Source organism: Carassius gibelio, chromosome B9, assembly GCF_023724105.1.
Source record: "Carassius gibelio isolate Cgi1373 ecotype wild population from Czech Republic chromosome B9, carGib1.2-hapl.c, whole genome shotgun sequence".
Taxonomy (NCBI): Eukaryota; Metazoa; Chordata; class Actinopteri; order Cypriniformes; family Cyprinidae; genus Carassius; species Carassius gibelio.
In genome coordinates, this window is record NC_068404.1 from 11,567,783 (window position 1) to 11,588,655 (window position 20,873).

General features: G+C 37.7%; 1 protein-coding gene across 1 annotated transcript; it reads right to left on the reverse strand.

Moving 5' to 3' along the window:
• Positions 1-843: 843 nt before the first annotated feature.
• wnt6b (wingless-type MMTV integration site family, member 6b) lies at positions 844-20,166 on the reverse strand. Its single transcript, XM_052566209.1, has 4 exons — positions 19,575-20,166; positions 13,748-13,968; positions 5,401-5,705; positions 844-2,895 (listed from the first exon to the last, which is right to left on the reverse strand). The coding sequence occupies exons 1-4, from the start codon at positions 19,652-19,654 to the stop codon at positions 2,434-2,436; spliced, it is 1,068 nt and encodes a 355-aa protein (XP_052422169.1). The 5' UTR covers positions 19,655-20,166; the 3' UTR covers positions 844-2,433.
• Positions 20,167-20,873: the final 707 nt, after the last annotated feature.

Consider the following 20,873-nt stretch of genomic DNA (forward strand, 5'->3'; position numbering starts at 1 on the left):
GATTGTCTCATCCTGCACATTCCACAGCCACTGTGTGTGTGTGTGTGTTAAAGTACATTGAAACAAAGCAGCTATATTAATACCAAGGCTTCTAAATCTATTGGCTGTCTGCGGTATGACTGTATGATGGGCTGTCTATGGTTGTGTGTGTCTCTCTCTGTCTCTCATTCCCTCACCACTGCTCCTGGCACATTCCCGGTCTCCATCTTCCCCTCTATCTTCAACACTGTTGGCTTCGCAGCCCAAATTCCTGGAAAATATGAACTTGTGCCGTCTTGCAGGACTCACACTAATACAAAGGGAGTCTTTTCCAACTGTGTAAATAACTCAAAACAACACCTTTCTTCTGCTGAGTGGCAAAGCGATACACTTAAAGCTGAAATCTCTGAATAGCCGTAGCGAGAGAGCGAGGTGGGAAGCATTGAGCCTTGACCTTGCGCGAAGTGAGCCAGTTAGAACAATTGTACGATTTGTTTAACATCAATGAAAGGAAAGTGTGACATAAGCTTCATTATGATGTCTATATAAATATCTCAGGCTGAAATGGGATCATATCTCCCAATCAAAACGTCATGTGAGAGTTATTACTGAGGAAAAATGAGAGACAAAGACAAGACTATTGATGCAAACCTTTGGAAATGGATTCTTGCAGGTCTTGAATGTCAGTTTGAATATATTTATTTGTACATTTTATACTGTGTGTAGTCTCACTAAGTCAATTAAAAGTCTGTATGTATATAGATAGATAGATAGATAGAGTATATAAGTACTTTATTTTAGAAAGTAAAACAACAACTACTAAATACAACAAAATAACAAGGAAACAAGTTTTTGTGTATTTTATTCAGTGATGAGCAGCTACAATTCTCACGTCCAGTCTTCAGTTTATCAAATCTGAAATCTTCCTTTCAAATGCATTGTGACTAAATATCCGAAATATACAGTTCTGGTATGAATTATTGCAAGATCGCTTTATAAACAGAGGTTTTGAAGAGCAGTAAATAATCTTTCACATCTTTCTGCCATGATTTTTTCAGATATGAGGTTGCGCAAGAGAGATGAACTACAAATTGAAGATAAATAAACAAAGTCTAAGATGAATAGAGCTGAATGCAGTCATTCAAATGACACATTTCATCTTAATTTACATTTAGTGGACATGCTGTCATTTTTCAGTCTCAAGTCTATTATGCTAATGCGCCTAAAATTAATGCATGTGAAAATTATATTTCTCAATGGTCTGTGGTTCACAAGCGCGAACTCCAGATGATACATTGTTAAGGTATTTTCCAAAAATGCAATACATTCCAAACAAAGGACAGGGTGCTTGAGATTAACACTTGATGAAAGTCTCATGGCTGACCCTGTAATTAGCTTGAAGCTCTGCATTCTTTATGTCTGTATCTTGATATTTCTGTTTTCTGATTTGATTAACTGTATAGACCGTAATATTATATTTCAAACATAATGCATTTTATTGACACTGAATTTATTGAACATGGTGCTGAAATGATTTTGATGGCCTGACTTGATTTACCCTCCAGTGAGATTTCCATTGAAAAACAAAAAGGTGATAAAACAATGACAATTTCTCATGTGATTATTATCATTAATGATCAGTTGTGATTGGTTTTGAGATCTGTTGAGCAGTGTTAGCATACTAAGGTTTTCATATGAGGTCAACAATACAAGAACTCTTAAAACCCCTAAACAAACTGAAACAAACCACTGAAAATGCAATTCACTAAGGAGCAAACCGATGAAAAATAGTGATCAGTATCAGTAAAAGTGCATTAAAAGCCCCATAGATTAAATATCTCACAAAGATAAGGAGTTTTTACATGTTGCTTCTCTTGCATTTGCTTTTTACCTTTGAGTTTAAGAGTAAAACAAGTTTTTACTCTTTATGTTAAAAGTCCTCAAAGTGCTTTTGAAAGAAAATGACAGGGCATTAATCACAAGAAGTAGTCATGATGATATTAAATGCTTATAAATAACCGTCTGTGTTCCATATCCAGCCTGCTTTACAGAGTGCATGCCAAATATCCTTTTCTTGATGTTCTGTCACTTCAGAGCATAAACAGCCATTACACCATGGCTGCGGTGCTGAAGTGGATATGTTTTCATTCGTTGAGTCTGCACTCTTAATATGCTGTATATGGGGCTGATCCAACAGAAAATACACACAAAAGCCCTCTGATGAGAAGATTTCTGAATGTCTCGACTTCACAGCTGAAGAACCCCTCCTAAATCTTGAGAAGTCCTTGAGACTAGCGGTCCTGGGTTTTCTGAGGGGTGAATCACAAGTCAGACACTCCTCTAGGCTTTCCCAAAGCCTCAGGGTTTGAAATGTGTATGCATAAATCTGGAATGTTCTAGATTCTTTTGTTTGGAACTGCTCTTCTCAAGCCCATTATTCATAAGGGTTCTCGGTTAGTGACACAAACTCAATTCCTTCCTGACCAAGCACTTTTTACACTGGACCACACAGCACCAGTGGAAACGGCAGAGACAGTTCTCCTCCAGGACCACTGTCTCGTCCCAGTGGCCTCGCTCGCAACACAGAAGGTCACATCCGCTCACGTCCAGTGCCGTGCTGTTACACATCCGCCCGCGCGTGCCCAAAGAACCCGTCTTCCGATTGGGCAGGCAGAAGTCCGGCGACTCGGCCGAGTAGATGAGATCTTGCTTATCTGGAGGTTTGATGTTCTGCCCCACTGGAATGAGAGTCTTACCATCATTCCCACCCATCACTTTGGATGCCCCGTTGAAACGCTCGAGCAGGCGGTCGCCCACCTCGCGAAAGTGAGGCATTTTCTTCCAGCAGGTCCTCAGAGTGCAAGAGCCAGACAGCCCGTGACATTTACATTCAGTTCTCATATAATTCTTCACCGCCTGCAGTTCAAGACACAAAGATAGTTCAGTGAGATAAAAGGAGAAGCTATTTAGAAGGAATTTACCCTCTTCTCTCCCCTCCCTCTTTAGCCTCCAGCCACTCGAAAGCAAGTCCGAGAGCTTGAAAACAGAAATTCGTACAGTTCTATACCTGTTGAAATTAACATCTGATAAATGCAGCATTACCATTTTTCTAACTTTAATTCCAAACGAATCGGTGCGGGGCATTTGAGTCCTCTTTGACATAGAAGAAAATCACCATCTGCCAAACATGTCTATATTCCCCCTTAATGCCTGTTTACCGGTGACTGACCCCATGCTAACGGGACCTGAGGCTGTGAGGCAGTGACCTCTGGAAGATGAAGCACTACTGACACTAGTGAACAACTAATCTGAGGATTTGGCCAGTGGCCGACTGATGATGGCTTGAAGGAAACCGTAAATCTGACTTCTTTAGAGTTCAGAATAATAATGAATTATAAAATAGTAAACGAAGATAAGAGTAGCTGTACTTCAAAATGATCTATCACACACATGCACCACAGGTTTCTATTGTACAGTAGGCGGTATCATTGCAGAAATAATGGAAATACAAAAATAACGATTGCTTAAAAAAAAAAAAAAAGATTTGCACTGTCTAAAAAGTCTTAGACACACACTCCAGTCACAGTTAAATTGGTGTGTTGAATTGCACACTATACTAAAAATATGAATGAGAAATATAAACACACTTTAAGTTTGGGGTTGGTAAGAATTTTAAATAATTTTTGTCTTTTTTATACACTTACGCTCACCAAGGATGAATTTATTTATGTGAAATATTATTACAATTTAAAATATTTGTTATAATTATTTTCATATATTGTAAATATTTCTGTGATGCAGTGGTACATTTTTTTGCATCAATATCCAGTCTTCAGTGTCACGTGATCCTTCAGAAATCATATTTAATATGATGATTTGCTGCACAAAAAGCATTCGTTATTATCAATGCTGAAAGTGCTACTTAATATTTTCATGGAAAATGTGATACATTACTTTTCTGGATTATTTGATGAATAGAAAGTCTAAAAACAGCATTTATTTGAAACCTAAACCTTGTAAATGACTTCAGTGTCACTTTTGATAACTTTTATTCATTAATAAACAAAAAAAAAAAAAAAAACAATTACTGACCCCAAACATTTCAGTGGCAGTTTAGGTCTGTCATTACTGTTTTGTTAAACAGTGTATTATATTATTTGTATATCATTATGTGTTAACACATCCAGTTTATTTCAAAGTATAAAAAGGTTAATATTAATGTAATATTAATTTTGTAACTATTGGGGTGTGTAGTTTAGTGAGATTTTTTATAAAATGCCTGCTCTGCTAGGCACTTTAGTGTGTGAGTGGTTTAGTGGTTTCTGATCACACAACAGAACTAAACAGTTTCCATGTTAAATCAAATAACTGCATATCCATTTCAAAATAATTGTGCATGTTAATTCTGTAATGTGAAAGCTCTAGTTTACAAAAAATGACACTCCTGTAACTATTGAATGGATCTAGACAGTCAAGTAGGGAACAGAGAGAGAGAGAGTGGTGATGTTGGGAAACTAGTCTCAACTCAGTTCATAGTGTGTTCTCTAGCCTGTGCCAAGTATATTTCCATAACATTTCCGAGCTTTTCCATGCTTGGGCTTTTGAAGTGCACCATCTGCTCATTTAAGCTTGACTATCTCTTAAGGGTTGTACAGGCAAAACAGCACACGACTGTGCTTGTATCATCTATGCATCGATGCAAATCTATCCACATTGATATCGTACCAGGAACATTAAACAAAAAACAAAAAAAAACAAACAAAAAAAAACATCTACACCAAACCTGCATGAGGGCGACAGGTACTGAGACTCGTTTTTTTTTTTTTTTTTTTTTTACAAGAAAATTAAGTAAATACAAGGTACCTTGCTTTATTGCTGATATATAATAAGGGTCGTGTGAACTAAGAACTAAATACGAGGTTGCATTTACTGCTCTCACAGCACTCTGACAAAGACTTTCAGACTTTCAATTCAATCATACCTTTATGGCAAATCATAATGTTCAGCAGTCATTTCTCCAGTGTCACATGATCCTTCAGAAATCATTCTATATTTATTTTTATAATCAGTGTTGAGAATAGTGCAGCTGTGCTGCTTAATATTTTACTGCGGAAACCATGATGATTCTTTGATAAGCAGAAAATTCAAAAAGGAAGATTTAGAAATCTTTTGTTACTTTTAAAACTTCTTTACCGTCACGTTTGGTTAATTTAATGTGTCCTTGCTGAAAAAAACAACAACAACAACTTCTGAACAGTTGTGTAAATTAACACCTTATTCTTGTTTTAATATTCTTATTAAATAGGTCGGATCTCATTTATACCACCACTAAAAGACTGTAAAAAGCCTGTGTAAACTATTTTTATTAATTCATTTTTAATTCATAGCTATATGTGTCAAGATAAAGTTGAAATATCGTACCAGTCGACCGGCTTCATTATTATGAAGGTCTATAAGCGTGCGGATGTCACTCTTGCCCTTCCTCCGCCTGGCATCCATAAACTGCTTGGATTTCTCGTAGCCAAACTCCACGTCGTCTCCACAGCCACCCCACTCCCACTTGACCCCCTCGGTTGGGCCAACACCGGCTAAAGGCGGAGGTGGCCCTCTGCTCCGTGTGGCCTCGCAGCCGCATTGCAGCAGCTCCCCCATGCTGCAGGCCTGAGTCACTGCATGCGTCACACCCGCTGCCGTGATAGCATACACGAACGCCGTCTCTCGGATGTCTGTGAAGACACACACACACACAAAAAGACATCAAAGAGAGCTTCTGATTGTTGGCCCGGCTGGGTTACATCGAACTCTGATAATTATAGCATTTTAGATATCCTAGCTGCATGGGTTATTTCTGTGACAAGCTAGCCTCATCCACAACGACAGCACTACTGTGGCACAATGAGCCATACGAGGTCATGGCATATCAAACCAGGATAAGCTGCAATGCGAATCAGAGCATATGCTATTCAGTTCTTGTTCCATAATGTTTCAATATGCAAGAACTCATCTTTTTTTAACAAATGACCTGAAATTAAACAAACCCCTGAAAATCAGAGTTCCCATGAACCTAGTAATATCACTTATCAAATTTGTCAGAGAGATGGAAACTCTGAAAAGTATTAATAATTTTTTTTTAAAGCATTAAACACTTCGTAGATTAAATATTTTCTTAAAAAGGAAACAAACAGTTTTTGTCACATATGCAATACAGTTAAAAAGTTTGGGGTCAGTATAATTATTCAATTAGAAAAGACTCAAGGGACAGTAAAGACATTTATATTTTAATAAAATGTCTATACTGTAAGGTAAAAGGGAAAATGTACTGGTCATTTTCTGCCAGGCAAACTCTAAAACACAACACAATGCAATGAGTGATTCAAAATATGTGTAGAACAATAGTCAGTATGGAAATTTTCTTCATATTAACACTGGGACATATTTTTTACGGACAGTGTTCTTCATAGAAATTATGATCTTCGAAGATTTCTATTTATCAAAAAATCCTGAAAAAAATCTGAATTTCCACAAAATATTCTAAGCAGCACAACTGTTTTCAGCAACAAGAAATGTTTCTTAAGCAGCAAATGATTTCTGAAGAATCATGTGACACTAGAGTAATGATGCTGAAAATTCAGAATAAATTACCAATTTAAAAATATATTAAAATCGAAAACAGTTATTTTAAATGGCAATAATATTTCGAAATGTTGTTGTTCTTATTTGTTTAAAATATCTTTTTTTTTAATGACCTGTTATTCCTGTCAAAAGTTATTTTGAAAGAAAATGACCAGTCCACAAAAAATATTTATTAAATGCTAACATTTAATAATGTTAATTGAAAACAAATTCTCTGGAATAACAGAAAAGAAAGAAGAGAACAAGAAAAGAATGGAGGGGTTGGAAAGGACAGATGTGTTTAGCAACTCGTAGTAAGGGAGTTGAAAGGCATGACTTTTATCCTGTGTAAACTCTGGATGCAGTGAGCGTGCAGTCACTCCTAAGCCCTGTGCCAATTCTGCATCGCATGATTCAGTGAATGGGATTCATTAAAGCCAGTGAAATGGAATCAGAGCTCAGAGTTCACACACACATACACACATGCAGATATTAATCCCAGCTGTCCATTCACATGTCCACTGTCGTCTTCATACTGTGAAACAATGTGTGTGTGTGTCTTCCTGTTTAGATACATGACAGCACCCCACCTGAAAACACCTGTAGCTTTCTGGCACTCAAAACACCAACCAAGTCTGCATTAACCTAACACTGTTCACTGCATTACTATCAAAAGTGTCCTAAAGAGAAGCAGCCTCTCTGCGACATACACTGCAGATCCTCAGAATGTGTGGGTACTGCTTCATATGTAGCAGTCCCTCTAGGATTTCACGAAGGCAGAATTGTATGCAAAATCAGGCAAACAATATTTGCGGCAGCTTGCATTTTTCTATGCATATGTCCATGCAAAAAAATTCAACCTGTGTGGGGCGAAAAGCAATATTTGCTCTGATATGAGGCAAATTCATTTGAGCAATGGAGAACATAATATTTAATATTTACAAATGATTTCTCCATATCATTCATTCATGACATACACTTGTCTATTGTCTGTCCAATAGTTTTGCTTTCATAAAGCACTATAGAGACTCAGCTGTCTATCCAACCTCTTGTTTATATTTATGTAAGTGCATAGTTAACTAAATTATATAATACTTTAATAATAATAGAATTATATAATGCTAAAATATATTAGTTTCCATAATGCCGTATTTCACTGGTAGATTGACGTCAGACGTATAATAGACTGAAAAAACTATTATAAGCTGTAAAACAACAACAACAAGAGATATATAAACCCCACACAACCCTGTTGGCATGTTTTGCAGGTCTGTTGTGCATAACTACACAATCTGGTATCTGGTTTCAGTTCAGGATGTCATGAACCACCTGCATGTGTGTGGCAGGAATCACTTTATTAAATTATTAATTGATCTTTTCTGATGCTAGCCGCTATTTCAGAATAATTTCGATTATATAATGCCTACAAATGAGCAGGGATCATAAATCACAAAAACAGTAAAGATATTTTGCCATGTGGTAAAATCATAGCCAGTCAGAATGATTACAACGTGATATTTAAAGTCGAAATGAAATGGAAATTCACATCTATTTTGTAAATACATGATTTAGATATTGGTGTGAATAATTCACCAATGTATATAATATATACTGTATATAACTTATTTGATATTGGATTATAGTGTATATATTGCACGGTATTGGTTGATTTATGCAGAATTTCTCAAACTATTTAGTCCACTTAAACTCTCAGTCCCTTATACCCTCCAAGCTCACATTCATCTGTTGCACCCTTCTGAGTGCAAATGCCCCACCTCATTTTTTTTTTTTTTTCAGTATGTACATCACAATACAGAAGAAAATTTGGCACTACTTCTGTTTTATCGCAAAATACTGATCAAGGTGTTAGCATGGTCTCATTAGCTCCTGCTGGTAGATGTCCTCACCATAATGGAGCTACCTCCAGGTGTTTTAGACCATCAGATTTTAAACTTTGGATCCTGAGTTACTCTTGGGTCATGTAACGATGGTGAAATCATGTTCATAATATGTAAAAACATACATTCTCTTTTTCAATTAACCAGTTTGTTGATTGCATTACTGGCACAGATGTGATGCAGCATGTCTCACCGATCACAGCAGTGTTTGCTTCAGTGTCGGTACTGCTCATGTGATGTAGGCCTAAGCAACAACAAACATGCGGGCAACCTGTATAGCTCAATTCACTTACAAATGATTCTTATCAACGGGTGATGAATGAGTCTCATTAATCCACATGATGAATCTTTCACTGCATGAACTCAAAGGCCCTGTCCCAAATGGAACACCCCCTTTGTGGCCGTTATGTACCCTCGATCCACAGTTCTGCCGAACGTGCGCTGGGGTGAGTTCCGCAGCAGACTTCTACTCGACAGTCAAAGCAGCATTATGTCACGAAAGTGCGGACTCAAGAGGAAGGCAGCGAGGGTTTAGGGTACCATTTGGGACAGGGCCAAACTGAAAAGAATCCATCAGAATGGCCACTGAATCAATATTTGATGCACACTGCAAGTTCTATGTCAATGTATCATTACTCACAGCCATCAGTCTGTTACTTTCATGTTTGATGTTTGTCCTAATTTTTATGTTAGTATGTGAAACTACACTGAAATGGATAAGTAGGCCTAACAAACAAGGAAAACTACCGCATTCAAGGCCCAGAAATGTAGTAAGGACATTGTGATATCAGTGGTAATATTTGGAATCTAGAAGAATATTTTTTGCATCATGGTACTCTTGTGAAAGCGAACCGAAGGCTGACAAGAAAGAGAGGAAATTTTTTAATAAAGTCATTAGTTTTGTTTTCTTTGCACACAAAAAGTATTCTCACAGCTTCATAACATTATGGTTGAACCTTTGATATCACATGGACTATTTTACTGATGTCCTGCTTTCTGTAGGGTCAGAAAGCTCCTGGATTTCATCAAAAATAGCGTCATTTGTGTTCCGAAGATGAACAAAGGTCTTATGGGTTTGGAACAACATGAGGGTGAGTAATTTATGACAGAATTTTCATTTTTGGGTGAACTATCACTTTAAGACCCCCAAAGCACGTAAAACTGTCATCATGCTGGCTTGTGGATAAGATTTATTCCAAAATAACTAGTTGATTTATTTTAGAACAGAGAAAATCCAGACTGCTCATAATCATAATTAAAATGACCATTTCTTAAAAAAATGGAAATAAAATGTTCCAATTTTCATGACTTTTCCAGATTGGGAAGGTAAAAAAAAAATATACATATCCTGATATTTCCAGAGTCTCCAACCCCATGGGAAACTTTCTATTACCTTAACATTTTTGAAAATCAGACATATCATGATCAAACTATATTTTGTAAACAGTGTAACATCCATCATTTGAACTGCTACAAAGACAAAATTTGCCCATCTGGATCCACAATAATTTAATCCAATACATTCATTAGACGGAGGTTGTCATGACAGACAGAGGGTAAAAAGTATCTTGATTTCACCTCCCTCTCTTATTTTTTCCTCCAAGACACAAATTCCAAACAAATTTTGTGCAGCTGTCTATGCCCAGGCCTGCCTAGAAAAGAGAGAGAGAACTTAATGCCAGAAGGGGCTTCTGTGAGAATTAGCAAATATTTTTTTAATACTCAATCTTTGAGTCAATGAAGCATGAGGCTGCAGGATGAAAAGAGATGAGAAGGCAGGGCCCCTCCAGCGGCTCCACCAGTGCTGACGGGTGGGAATCATTTTGATTGATTTATTTTGCCACCATGTACTGCCTGCATGCAGCGAGGGTTGAGACAATCTCTAACGCTGCACAGATCTTGTTGCATACCTGGGATCCACTTTTATCAACTGAAGGCAACTGCAGCAACACACACACATCCTCATGTATAATATGAGTAATTCTCACTAATAAAACTCAATTGTGTGGTCTACACCAGAACATGGAGCATAAACACAATAAGTAAATGATGCATTAAAACCAAATGCAAAATGTACCAGGGTCCTGAAGCTTAACCAATGTCACCTTTTTTAAGCGCACTTAGAAAATCCGATTCAGAGTTTGAAAATTTGCTTTCACACTAACAAACTGAAGTGAGCTCTGACGTCAAATGCACTGTCTCAACTCTCAAATATGTCCAAAACTCTTGTGCGCACAAGGGATCCATTACAACAGGACTGGCTGTCCCTTTAAATGATACCACATATTCATGCAGTCCTTCATGCTGAGTACACTGGCCTCTGACCTGTTCCAACAGTGGGGTTTGAAATAAAATGTTCTTGAACAGGACTGAAGAATGCCATGTGTGTTATGTGCTTTGGTTTGTAGCATGCATTAGGGGTTTGAAATGGGATTATATAGAAAAAAAGGAGCATTTATAGTCTTAATGCCTTCAAAAATGGTCTGCCTCCGGGCTTAGAGATGTACTGTTGAATTGTTTTCTGATATAAGCTTAGCTTTTTATCTTTTCTCTTTCTCTTTCTCTCTCTATCCCCTGCTTTTTTTCTTTTTTTCAAATGCACGCCAACTTACGAGTTCAAATGTGAGTTCATAATCACAACTATCAGAATACTGAAGATACCAAACACATCTGCTGAACAAATGGCCTATGTGTGGAAACAAGGATGTTATTTCTGATAGTAAAATTCCATTACAGAATACCAGGGGGATCATGCACCTACTATATGGCACTTCTGGCAATCTTGTTGTCCTATGCTAGACAAGATGTGACCAAAGAAAGAAACACTTTTTGTCTTATTATTATTCATATAAGAGTGAGTCAAAGACATTTTAACTTATTTTATATACACTACCATACAAAAGAAAATAATTGTATTTATTTTATTTAGAATGGATGCATTACATTTATTTAAAGGGAATACTTTTAGATTTTTAAAAAACAAAACAAAAAAAATCCATAATTTCCATAATTATGTTAAGGAGCACAACTGTTTCCAATATTGATAATACATTTTCTCGAGCACCAAATCAGCATATAAAAATTATATTTGAAGGTTCATGTGACACTGAAGTCTGCAGTAATGGCTTCTGAAAATTCAGCTTTGCCATCAAAGGATTACATTTATATATATATTTTTTGGGGGCAAAAATCATTAGGATATTAAGTAAAGATCATGTTCCATGAAGATATTTTGTACATTTCCTACTGTAAATATATCAAAACTTTATTTTTGACTAGTAATATGCATCACTAAGAATTAATTTGGACAACTTTAAAGACGATTTTCTCAGTATTTAGATTTTTTTGTTCCCTCAGATTCTACATTTTCAAATAGTTGTATCTCGGCCAAATATTGTCCGATCCTAATAAACCATACATCAATGGAAAGCTTATGCATTCAGCTTTCATGATATATAAATCAATCAATTTAAAAAAAATTACACTTAGAACTGCTTTGTGGTCCAGTGTCACATATATGCAGCCTTTGTGTGCATAAGTCTTTCAAATACATATATATATATATATATATATATATATATATATATATATATATATATATATATATATATATATATATGTGTGTGTGTTTAAAAAATATTTTAATTTGAATTAGGAGTAAGATTGTGGTCATTCTGAGAATTGAACCTGAGGTAAAACATCAGTAACGTCTGTGCATCAGACAGTGCATGATACCAAACACATTTATTGACACAGACAGAAACAAGAGGTCTTGACAGCAAAAATAATGAGGCACATTCCTGAGGTGACAGGGCAAATTACGCACACACGGCGTCCTTATCATTTCTTGGGTTTCTAATTGGAACCGCATATTGTCTCTGAGCAATTTTAACGACTTCATTACAACCTCAGAGACAACATGTAAGAGCAGCCGGCAGCATTTCCAGCAAATTCTGGCATTGGGAGGCCGCTCCCTTGGGCCAAGAAAACAAGCTCTGGTTTACATGTTTGAATAGGGGAAGAAAATAGCCCCCAGTTATTTAGCAATGGAAGAAATATGTGAGACACTTTGTACAACCCTCTCACTCGGTGCAGGAAGTGAACCTGCCTTAGCAGAGATCTCAGCTCTGACACGTGGTCATTAGAGCCAAGTCTCACAGTAATTGTGGTAAATGCATGAAAACAGAAGAGCACTTAAGCCTCACCTATAGACACAGAGGAATTTATGATTAATTTCCATTTTGTGAGGCAGTCTCAGTGCTCAGTCTAAGATGGGCTGATGCAGACAGAGGAATCATGTTGCAATCCGTGTGTGAACACGTCCACACTGGAGGCCAAATCGTGAACTCTCAGCTCCAGACCTGGATATGACAAGCCTGCATCTCTCTACATCGCTGTGATATGGGCATGTCTAAAGAGAAATCTCATGTGAAATTAGGCAAAAAATTGTACTGACCATCTTAATCTCATACCCTGCTGGCTGAGGGCAGACTATGTTCAGCCAAAGTAGCTCCCTCTACAGGTGGCAACCAATTAGACTGTTTAAAAAGAGAAAAGGTGAGCAACATGCATCATCAAATTCACTACCAACATATCCTTTAATGGTTTGCTCGTTTATATTCATCGGAAGCCAAAAAAGATAGACTGTTAGGTTAGGGTTAGTAGAATAAGTTCACATGTACTTGCAAAGTTTCTTATAGTTAGTAGAATGTGGACTGTCAAAATAAAAGCGTTACCAATGTAAACTATGGCCTAAACTACCAGATGCATTTACACTAGGCTAAATCATGCCTAATGTATCAAACCACCCCTTGAAGGGATTGCAAGAATAAAAAAATAAGTTTCCAAAATATTAGATAATGACAGACATCTTAGCATCAGCACCACTGTTCTGAGGCACAAATAATAGCCTCAACTGAACAACTGAACGCGAAAGGGGAGGGGTTGAACCCTGCGGACGGCATAATAATTGTAGAGGCTATGTTAGTTTATTAGTCTTCAAAGGGCTGAAAAATGTGGCGGATCAATGATTATGCAATTTGGGGATCGTTTTTAGAGAGCAATTTAACACAGAAGAAAGGCACTGAGGTAAACTGGACACAACAGCTGTCCTTGTTCTCTCTTGAACTTGGATCCAGCATGCTGAAATGAGGGCACAGGTCTCTAGGTCTCAGGGCCAGAGTTCATGGCCTCAGAAAGACGTCGCTGACCCATAATCGAGACAAAGATTGATTAACTCCATTAGGACACATGCTCACCTTGCTGGAGGATTTTGCCAAAGTACTTGTTCTGGCTGGTACAGTTCCAGCGTCGAAAGCGGAACTGGTATTGACATTCGCGCACGCCCAGCTTGGCGCCCTTGGCCACTTCATTGACAATCTCCGGCTGGGTCTGGCACAGTTCGGCCTGCTTGCCCGCCAGACGTTTGGTCTTCCTGCAGATGCTGTTCGGGTCCATGACCAAGGGACTCCCCACTGCCCTGAAACGAACAAAGCTTCATCAGATGACTCATCTGAACTACACAAGGTTGCACAAGATAAAGTGCGGTTATCTTCTCAAACCACACGGCACACAAACCACTTTAAATGATGAAGAGCATTATAAATTTAATGTTCTGTTGCTTTACCGCAAGGTTCACATTAAGGTCTGAGCCAATACTCATTCGTTTAGGGCTTTTCTTGGTTTTTAGGCGTACTCATTGTTCCTTGCAGATGACAAAGAAAATATACAGAAAAAAGACAACTACTAGAGTCAGACACACTATAATGTCAGGGGTAATCGAATTACCCCTTTGAACATAAACAGATAACATTTAAAGCAAAAAAGCTGCATCTTAATTGCTGGGTTTTATCAAAAGTGACGACAGACGTGTGTTTACACTTGAATCAGTTGTTTATTTCAACTGCTAATGGGAGAAGAGGCCTCTGGTCCGAAGCATTGAGCGGGCTGCCAGAGCTTCCCGTGACAGTCGCTATGACGTAATGTGAGAACGGCACAATCCTCCGGTTCTTTCTTTTTAATAACTCTCAGCGTCTGTGATCCATGCAGCTGAAGTCGGTTTTTATCATTACGTTGCCGTATGGGGGAGCAGAGCTCTGTGCGAATACCTCATTGCTTTTCATTCACCCCTGTCAAGGCTAATCTTTCAGACTAATAACATTCATCTGCCGTACGAGTTTGTTTTAAAAAGTCAAACCGACACTCTTGCCAGTCGCCTTCCATGGCGGTCTGATAAGAAATATGAGAGGGGAGATAACAGGCTTTACAAGTGATGCATCCCATCTTGATAGGCCTAATATTTCATTTACATACAACCGTCTTTGGACACAGAGCAGCACGAGTGTGTTTTGCTGTGATATATGATTACTTTTACTAAAAGGCACTTCGGATTAATTTCATTACACATTCAAAAATTACATTTTATATACTACATTTATTTTACTTAAGTTTAATTTTTATTAAAATGTATTTTTCTCCATATAACAATTTTTTTTTTTTCTGTCTTATTTTTTTTTTCTCACTAGCATCACATCAATCTCAAATGCTCATATTTGCTTTAGTGGTCTAATGTGAGGAATATTCCACATATGTCTGGCCACATGGAGTACAATAAACCCTAATAACATTACATTTTTGATGGCGAGTGTTCCACTGAGGTAAAATAAGTAGACGGTTTGTAGACTTTCTTCTGAATCACACATGTCTCTCAAATCAGTGAAGGTCAGACTATTGTTTTTACAGTTTGACTTTAACCGTGTATTATGTTGCAGTTCCTAATAAAATTACAGGCCAATTGGCACATGCTCGCCAATGTCAAATTTTACTCTCATTCGTCACCTGAAGACTGTTCTTTTTGGACCTCGCCTACAGTAAAAAAAAATAAAAAATTGATATAATATAAAAATGAGATATTATTGCTTAACATTACAGCGTATTATGGATATAACTACTGTAAAGCAGTAATTATTCATCGAAAATACCTGCTAATTTACTATATTGTTAGCAAGCACAGTATTGTATCTCAGCATCTCTATTAATCTCCTTAAAAATAGAAACAAAATGTTGATCTTGTTAGGAGGCCTATATGACACATTGTTTTGATCACAATAACCCATGTTTAAACCCTCCGTGACTCCAGATTTCCTTTTCATCTTTTGTTATTATTTATTGGCAACACATTTGATCGCATTTATTTTATTATGACAGTCTGACAATGTTTCTCTTCAAAAGTTTTGAAGCTAAGTTTGATTTCAATTTAATTTTGACAGTCTAGCGCCCCACCAGGAAAAGTCTGTGGCCAGTGTCAAGGTTTCCATAGTGCTTAATGGACAGGCATGTAATAAAGCCTCTATTAGTATCTCTCGCAGATCTTGATCTATGACGCACACACCCCTGCGTGATAATAATGTGCAGATACAATGTTCTCCTCTGTTGCCTCTGATTATCTGCAAACCTGTGAGCTTCTCAGTGCCAGGATCGCTGCTCAAATAATGGAACCACATTTTACAGCAGGAGGTGTAGACTCGTAAAAGAGCAGACGGTGTTGGAGCGACTCTCCCTTTCCAAGTCCTGTTTCACTGTCAAAAGGGGCAAGGCAAAGCGCTGGCTTTTAAAGGAAAGCTTGAATATCACAAAAGCGGCCCTGGGTTGCATATGTGGTCTTATTATGGCTTGGGTGATACAGAGATGAAGATATTCGTCTATGTCTGATGAACCATCCCTTCCCTGACTCTAATCGAAACCAGCCACGACCAAGACATAACAAAAGACAAAGGGAACATGCCTGCAGAAAGAGTCAATCTGGACATGATGATGACTATTCTAAGATCACTTCTGCCATTTCTCATACAGTGAATCACATTAGGACTTTAATCGGGGAATAAGAATGGCATCTGGCAGAGGAAGACCACAAGTCCTAGAACGGCCGTTATCCGCACAGCTTCGAAGCCACTCTTTCCTGCTCACCCTTTATCTGGTGAGACTCCTGGATGGGATAAGCACGATATGGGGCCTAATCATAACATGGAAAAAGATGTACCCAACTTGCGCAATCAGGAATATCCAAAAACAGCCACACCGTGATGTATGAGAGAGATAATGCAGAGGGGGAGACAGAGGGGAGAACTGTGATTAAGAGAAGTTATCCAAATAATCAGTGCGAACGTACACATGCACATTTATCTTTTCATAGACCTGTTGTCCTCTGCGCCTGCTGAGACCTCAGGTTACATTATGAATTGCATGGTTACAGATAAGTCTCTTCTTTTTTCACTTTCTGAAAGAGCGAAATTCATCCCTACTTAATCCCCCAAGTATGCTGGATATGAAGTCAGTCACTACAGGGCTGGAACTGCACAGAGTGGCTTGGGTTCACTTCTGTGGCGCGTGGCGCAGAGCCATGGCACAATCTCCTCTTGGAGTGTGCCACTAAATCATGCGAGTGGAACCACGGCGCTGCGCAACTCCATCACTACGATGCTGTCTGTCACACGCAGATGGGACAGACCCAAAGTTACGAGAGAACAGCACACGCATGCTTGAGGTGAAACACTGCACGTGTGCCAAACGGGCCAAGCAGCTGTCATCTAATCGTTATCTGATCCATCTCTCAAGGCCGCTTGATTGCCTATCTCTCCATTCTCCAAATGAGATTTGCTTCTCCCAGATTGAACATTGGAGAGGAGACAGTCTGGGACATACTAATATACATTGGTCAGGTCCAATAGGAGACTTGTCAGTGGATAAACAATTACAAGTCTGTCATCATTTATTTACCCTAATGTCATTCTAAACATGTACTTTATGACTAGCTTTTTTCTGTACAATGCAGATATTTTTTTGAAAAAATCTTTTTTGTCCATACAGTGTAAGCCAATATGAACCAGTGTTGTTGTTTTTTTTTTTTTGGACCCCATTGACTTTCTCTGTATGGAAAAAGAACAGTTCGTCTTTATTGTTTCCGCAAAATAAATAAAGTTATACATGCTTAAAACTACACAAGGATGAGTAAATGATGACAGAATTTTAATAATTGGATGACCTGTCCCTTTTACACAGTGGTCACAGTGGAACTAAAATGAAAAATATGAAATTTAAATACTGTAATTTAATTAAAATGCTAAAATACACATAAAATTGAGGTGTAAGCTAAATAAATCTTTTTTAGTAACTAAATATAAATTTGATTAAAAAAAAACTTATTTCATTGCAATATTAAATTAATAATGCAACCTATTGTTTTATTAAAGTAAATAGTTCTTAAATTCTGGATGATTATAATGATTTTGGATAATTAATTTAACATACATACATTCTCAATTTCTGTTAATAAAAAGCTTAAAAAATAGCTTTGTCATTATTACAGCAGAAGATTACAACGAAAATATTATATGAGGGGATTTTGAATATTGAATTGCATAATAGAGGCCTTCAAGTCAAAATGGTTAAGAAGCACTGCTTTAATAGAATAAGGTGAGTGTTCACAGAGATTGGTCACACATGGGCATTTAAATTTAAATGTGGATTGAGAGTGTATTCACACACACACACACACACACACACACACACACACACAGACATAAAAGCGAGAGGGTATGTCGCGTGCACAGGCACACCTGTCCGACAGACACCTGGCGGGCTGCCAGCACATGACCCCGAAGACTCCAGAAGAGGTGAGGCTTCCCATCTCTTCCTCAAGCACTCAGCTCTCAGCCCCGCAGATCAGAGCACAATCAGAGTCCTGAGAGCCAGTTTATCTGCCTCTGTTTCATCTCCTCTCAGCCTCAGCATGTGAATGGTACACTGTCTGTCAGGACCCTCGGCACAGCCCAGCCCCAGACGAGAGGTTTTTGATGGCATGTGTAGTGCCCCAAAGAAAGCATCATTGTCTCTGCAAACTTTTTTAGACCTCCAGGTATATGATAGAGAGAGAGAATGTGTGTGTAAAAAAGTGTGAGGGGAGCTTTAGGTACAGCTGACCTTTTATAATGTGAAAATGTGAACATTTGATTAGCTAAACAACACAAGGTAATGCGTCATTTTGGTAATGCTCTGTTTAGCAAACAATCTCTCTCTTGTCAAACTTGTGCATTTCAGAGTGTTAAGGGAAGAAGTAGTTTATGATGATACCCACAGCCCGGAGGTCCACCTAAAATTCCAACTCTGACCCCCAATGTGTCTACCTCTGAAACAGAGTACAGCTTAACCCTTAGTAAACCCTTGATAATGGAAGCCATGATCAACAACTTTTACGGAAATAGTAAATTTCTCTGTACAGATTTCAAATGTATTACGTTATCTATAATGAACTCCTGATCCACCTGTATTTTTTTAAGAAATTCATTTTAAAGTTAATTAAACTAAATACTTTTTTAAAATGCCACCTTCTGAATATTTTATGTAATCTATGCAGCTATTTACTGTGAATAATGCATACTTAACATTTAAAAAAATATTTTTTATTTTGTGAGAAGTACTCAGTGTAAAGTGCATATTTAAAAAAATGAATAGTTTCATAGAGTGAGCAGTAAAAAAGGCATATTTGAGCTGGATAATATTAAAATTCATTTTACGCCTGTAATTCCAATATCACACAGTATTGGAATGAATGCACTCTAAACAATAAATGTGAAACAGAAACGAAATGCTTTACAGCCTGTTGCCGCAATATAACTTTCATAAGTTACACAAACAGATTTTCATTCTTCAGTTCTTTATAAAACAATCTGTATTATGCTGTTTTACCACTCCAGCAACCAACATACCGATCTGAAGAAAGTATGTAACATGAAGAACTTTTATAACTTCTAAAGAACCATAACCACTCTGGAACACAGCAAGAAGTTTCATGATAAGAAGAGGGGGTTTTGCCGAACCTGAGAACTATTTATTGTTAAGAGTGCCTAGGGATGTTTTTACAGTGAATAATTATGTGATAACCCGGAACGATGTTGTCATGTTTTCATATTCGATCACCTCTAAACTATCATTCTGAAGTTCCCCACTAATCCCATTGATCGAGCTTTAAATATGGAGCTTGCAGGAATTTCCAAAGGCGATTGAGCGCGCGCCTGAGATATTACTTACCACCAGAGCCCGATAATGTTGACTGGACAAAGCAGGATAAAGAAGAGGGCAAGTTGCGTTCTGGAAAGTGGAATCGTCATTGTCAGATGCCTTTCGAAGGACAAAAATATGAGGTCTGATGCTGAAGAACTAGTCCAGAGATCAAAGAGGCTTATCCTGGGAGAAAATTTGATAATTTCTGAGGAGATTAAGCACCCCTAAAGAATACACTTCCAAAAAGCACATCATCTGGTGAGGACGAACGAAAAATGCGCTTGGAAAGTGGTCAGCATCTTCATTCTTACTTCTTTGAGATCTTCATCAAGCAAAACAAGATAAAATAAGGGGGGAATCCAGGTAGAAGCGCACTTAGATTTTGAGCTTGATGGAATGCAGTCAAGCCTCCTAAACTTACTAAAATGCCAGAACTTTTAAAAAGAGTTTCCGTTTGGAATGCAAAATGTTCAGTTGCTCTTTTGAAGCGCAGAACTGTAGATCTGAGCGTCATATGCTGAACCTGTGTGCGCGCGCTCTTCTGTGAGTGCTGCAGATCTCATCCTGATCCAAACAGGTAGACGTCTAGAAGGCATTTCGTGCTCCTCTCGTCACGCTTTTCCCTGCCTTCAGCTGGGGACCTTTTTCTCGTGGTGTAAGAAACTCAGAGCTCATCACCCACTCAGTGACGTCGCCCGGGGCTTGAGTCAGGAACCTTGTCATACAGGGAAAAAAAAAAACGGTTCTGATTTACAGTTTCTGGAGGATCAGGTAATACACACATTGTATGTCCAGTGCTGTTTAGCGGTAAATCTGGATAGATAGATATATTCTCATTTACATATACAGTGTATATGTGTGTGTATATTTACTATTGTAGCATAAATATCTTAAGTGAAAAAATATTCTTTGTTAAACTAAATGTCCTGCAAATATCTTTTGAAGAACTATTATTTATTTATTATAGACAACCACTAAAAGAAAGAAATTTGGTATATATGCTTATGACAATGTGACCATCTCTGAGACGAAGTCTACAGAAATGTTTGATTCAGTTACAGAAACCAGACAGGGTGAGCAATGGTGACACACTTTATTCCAATATTAGTTTATTTCCCAACTTACTCCAAGTGACTAGCCTTGTTGTCTTGCTTCTTCGGAATCATTATGAAATATTTTAGGATTTATTTAGCTGTATAAGATAATCCTAAAATTCTTAAATTCCATTCAGCTTGTGCTTTTGCCCCCCCCCCCCATTGTTTAAATAACAATTTATGAGCATATCAAATCATAAAATCACAGTCGTATTTAGCCTGTAGTGCATTT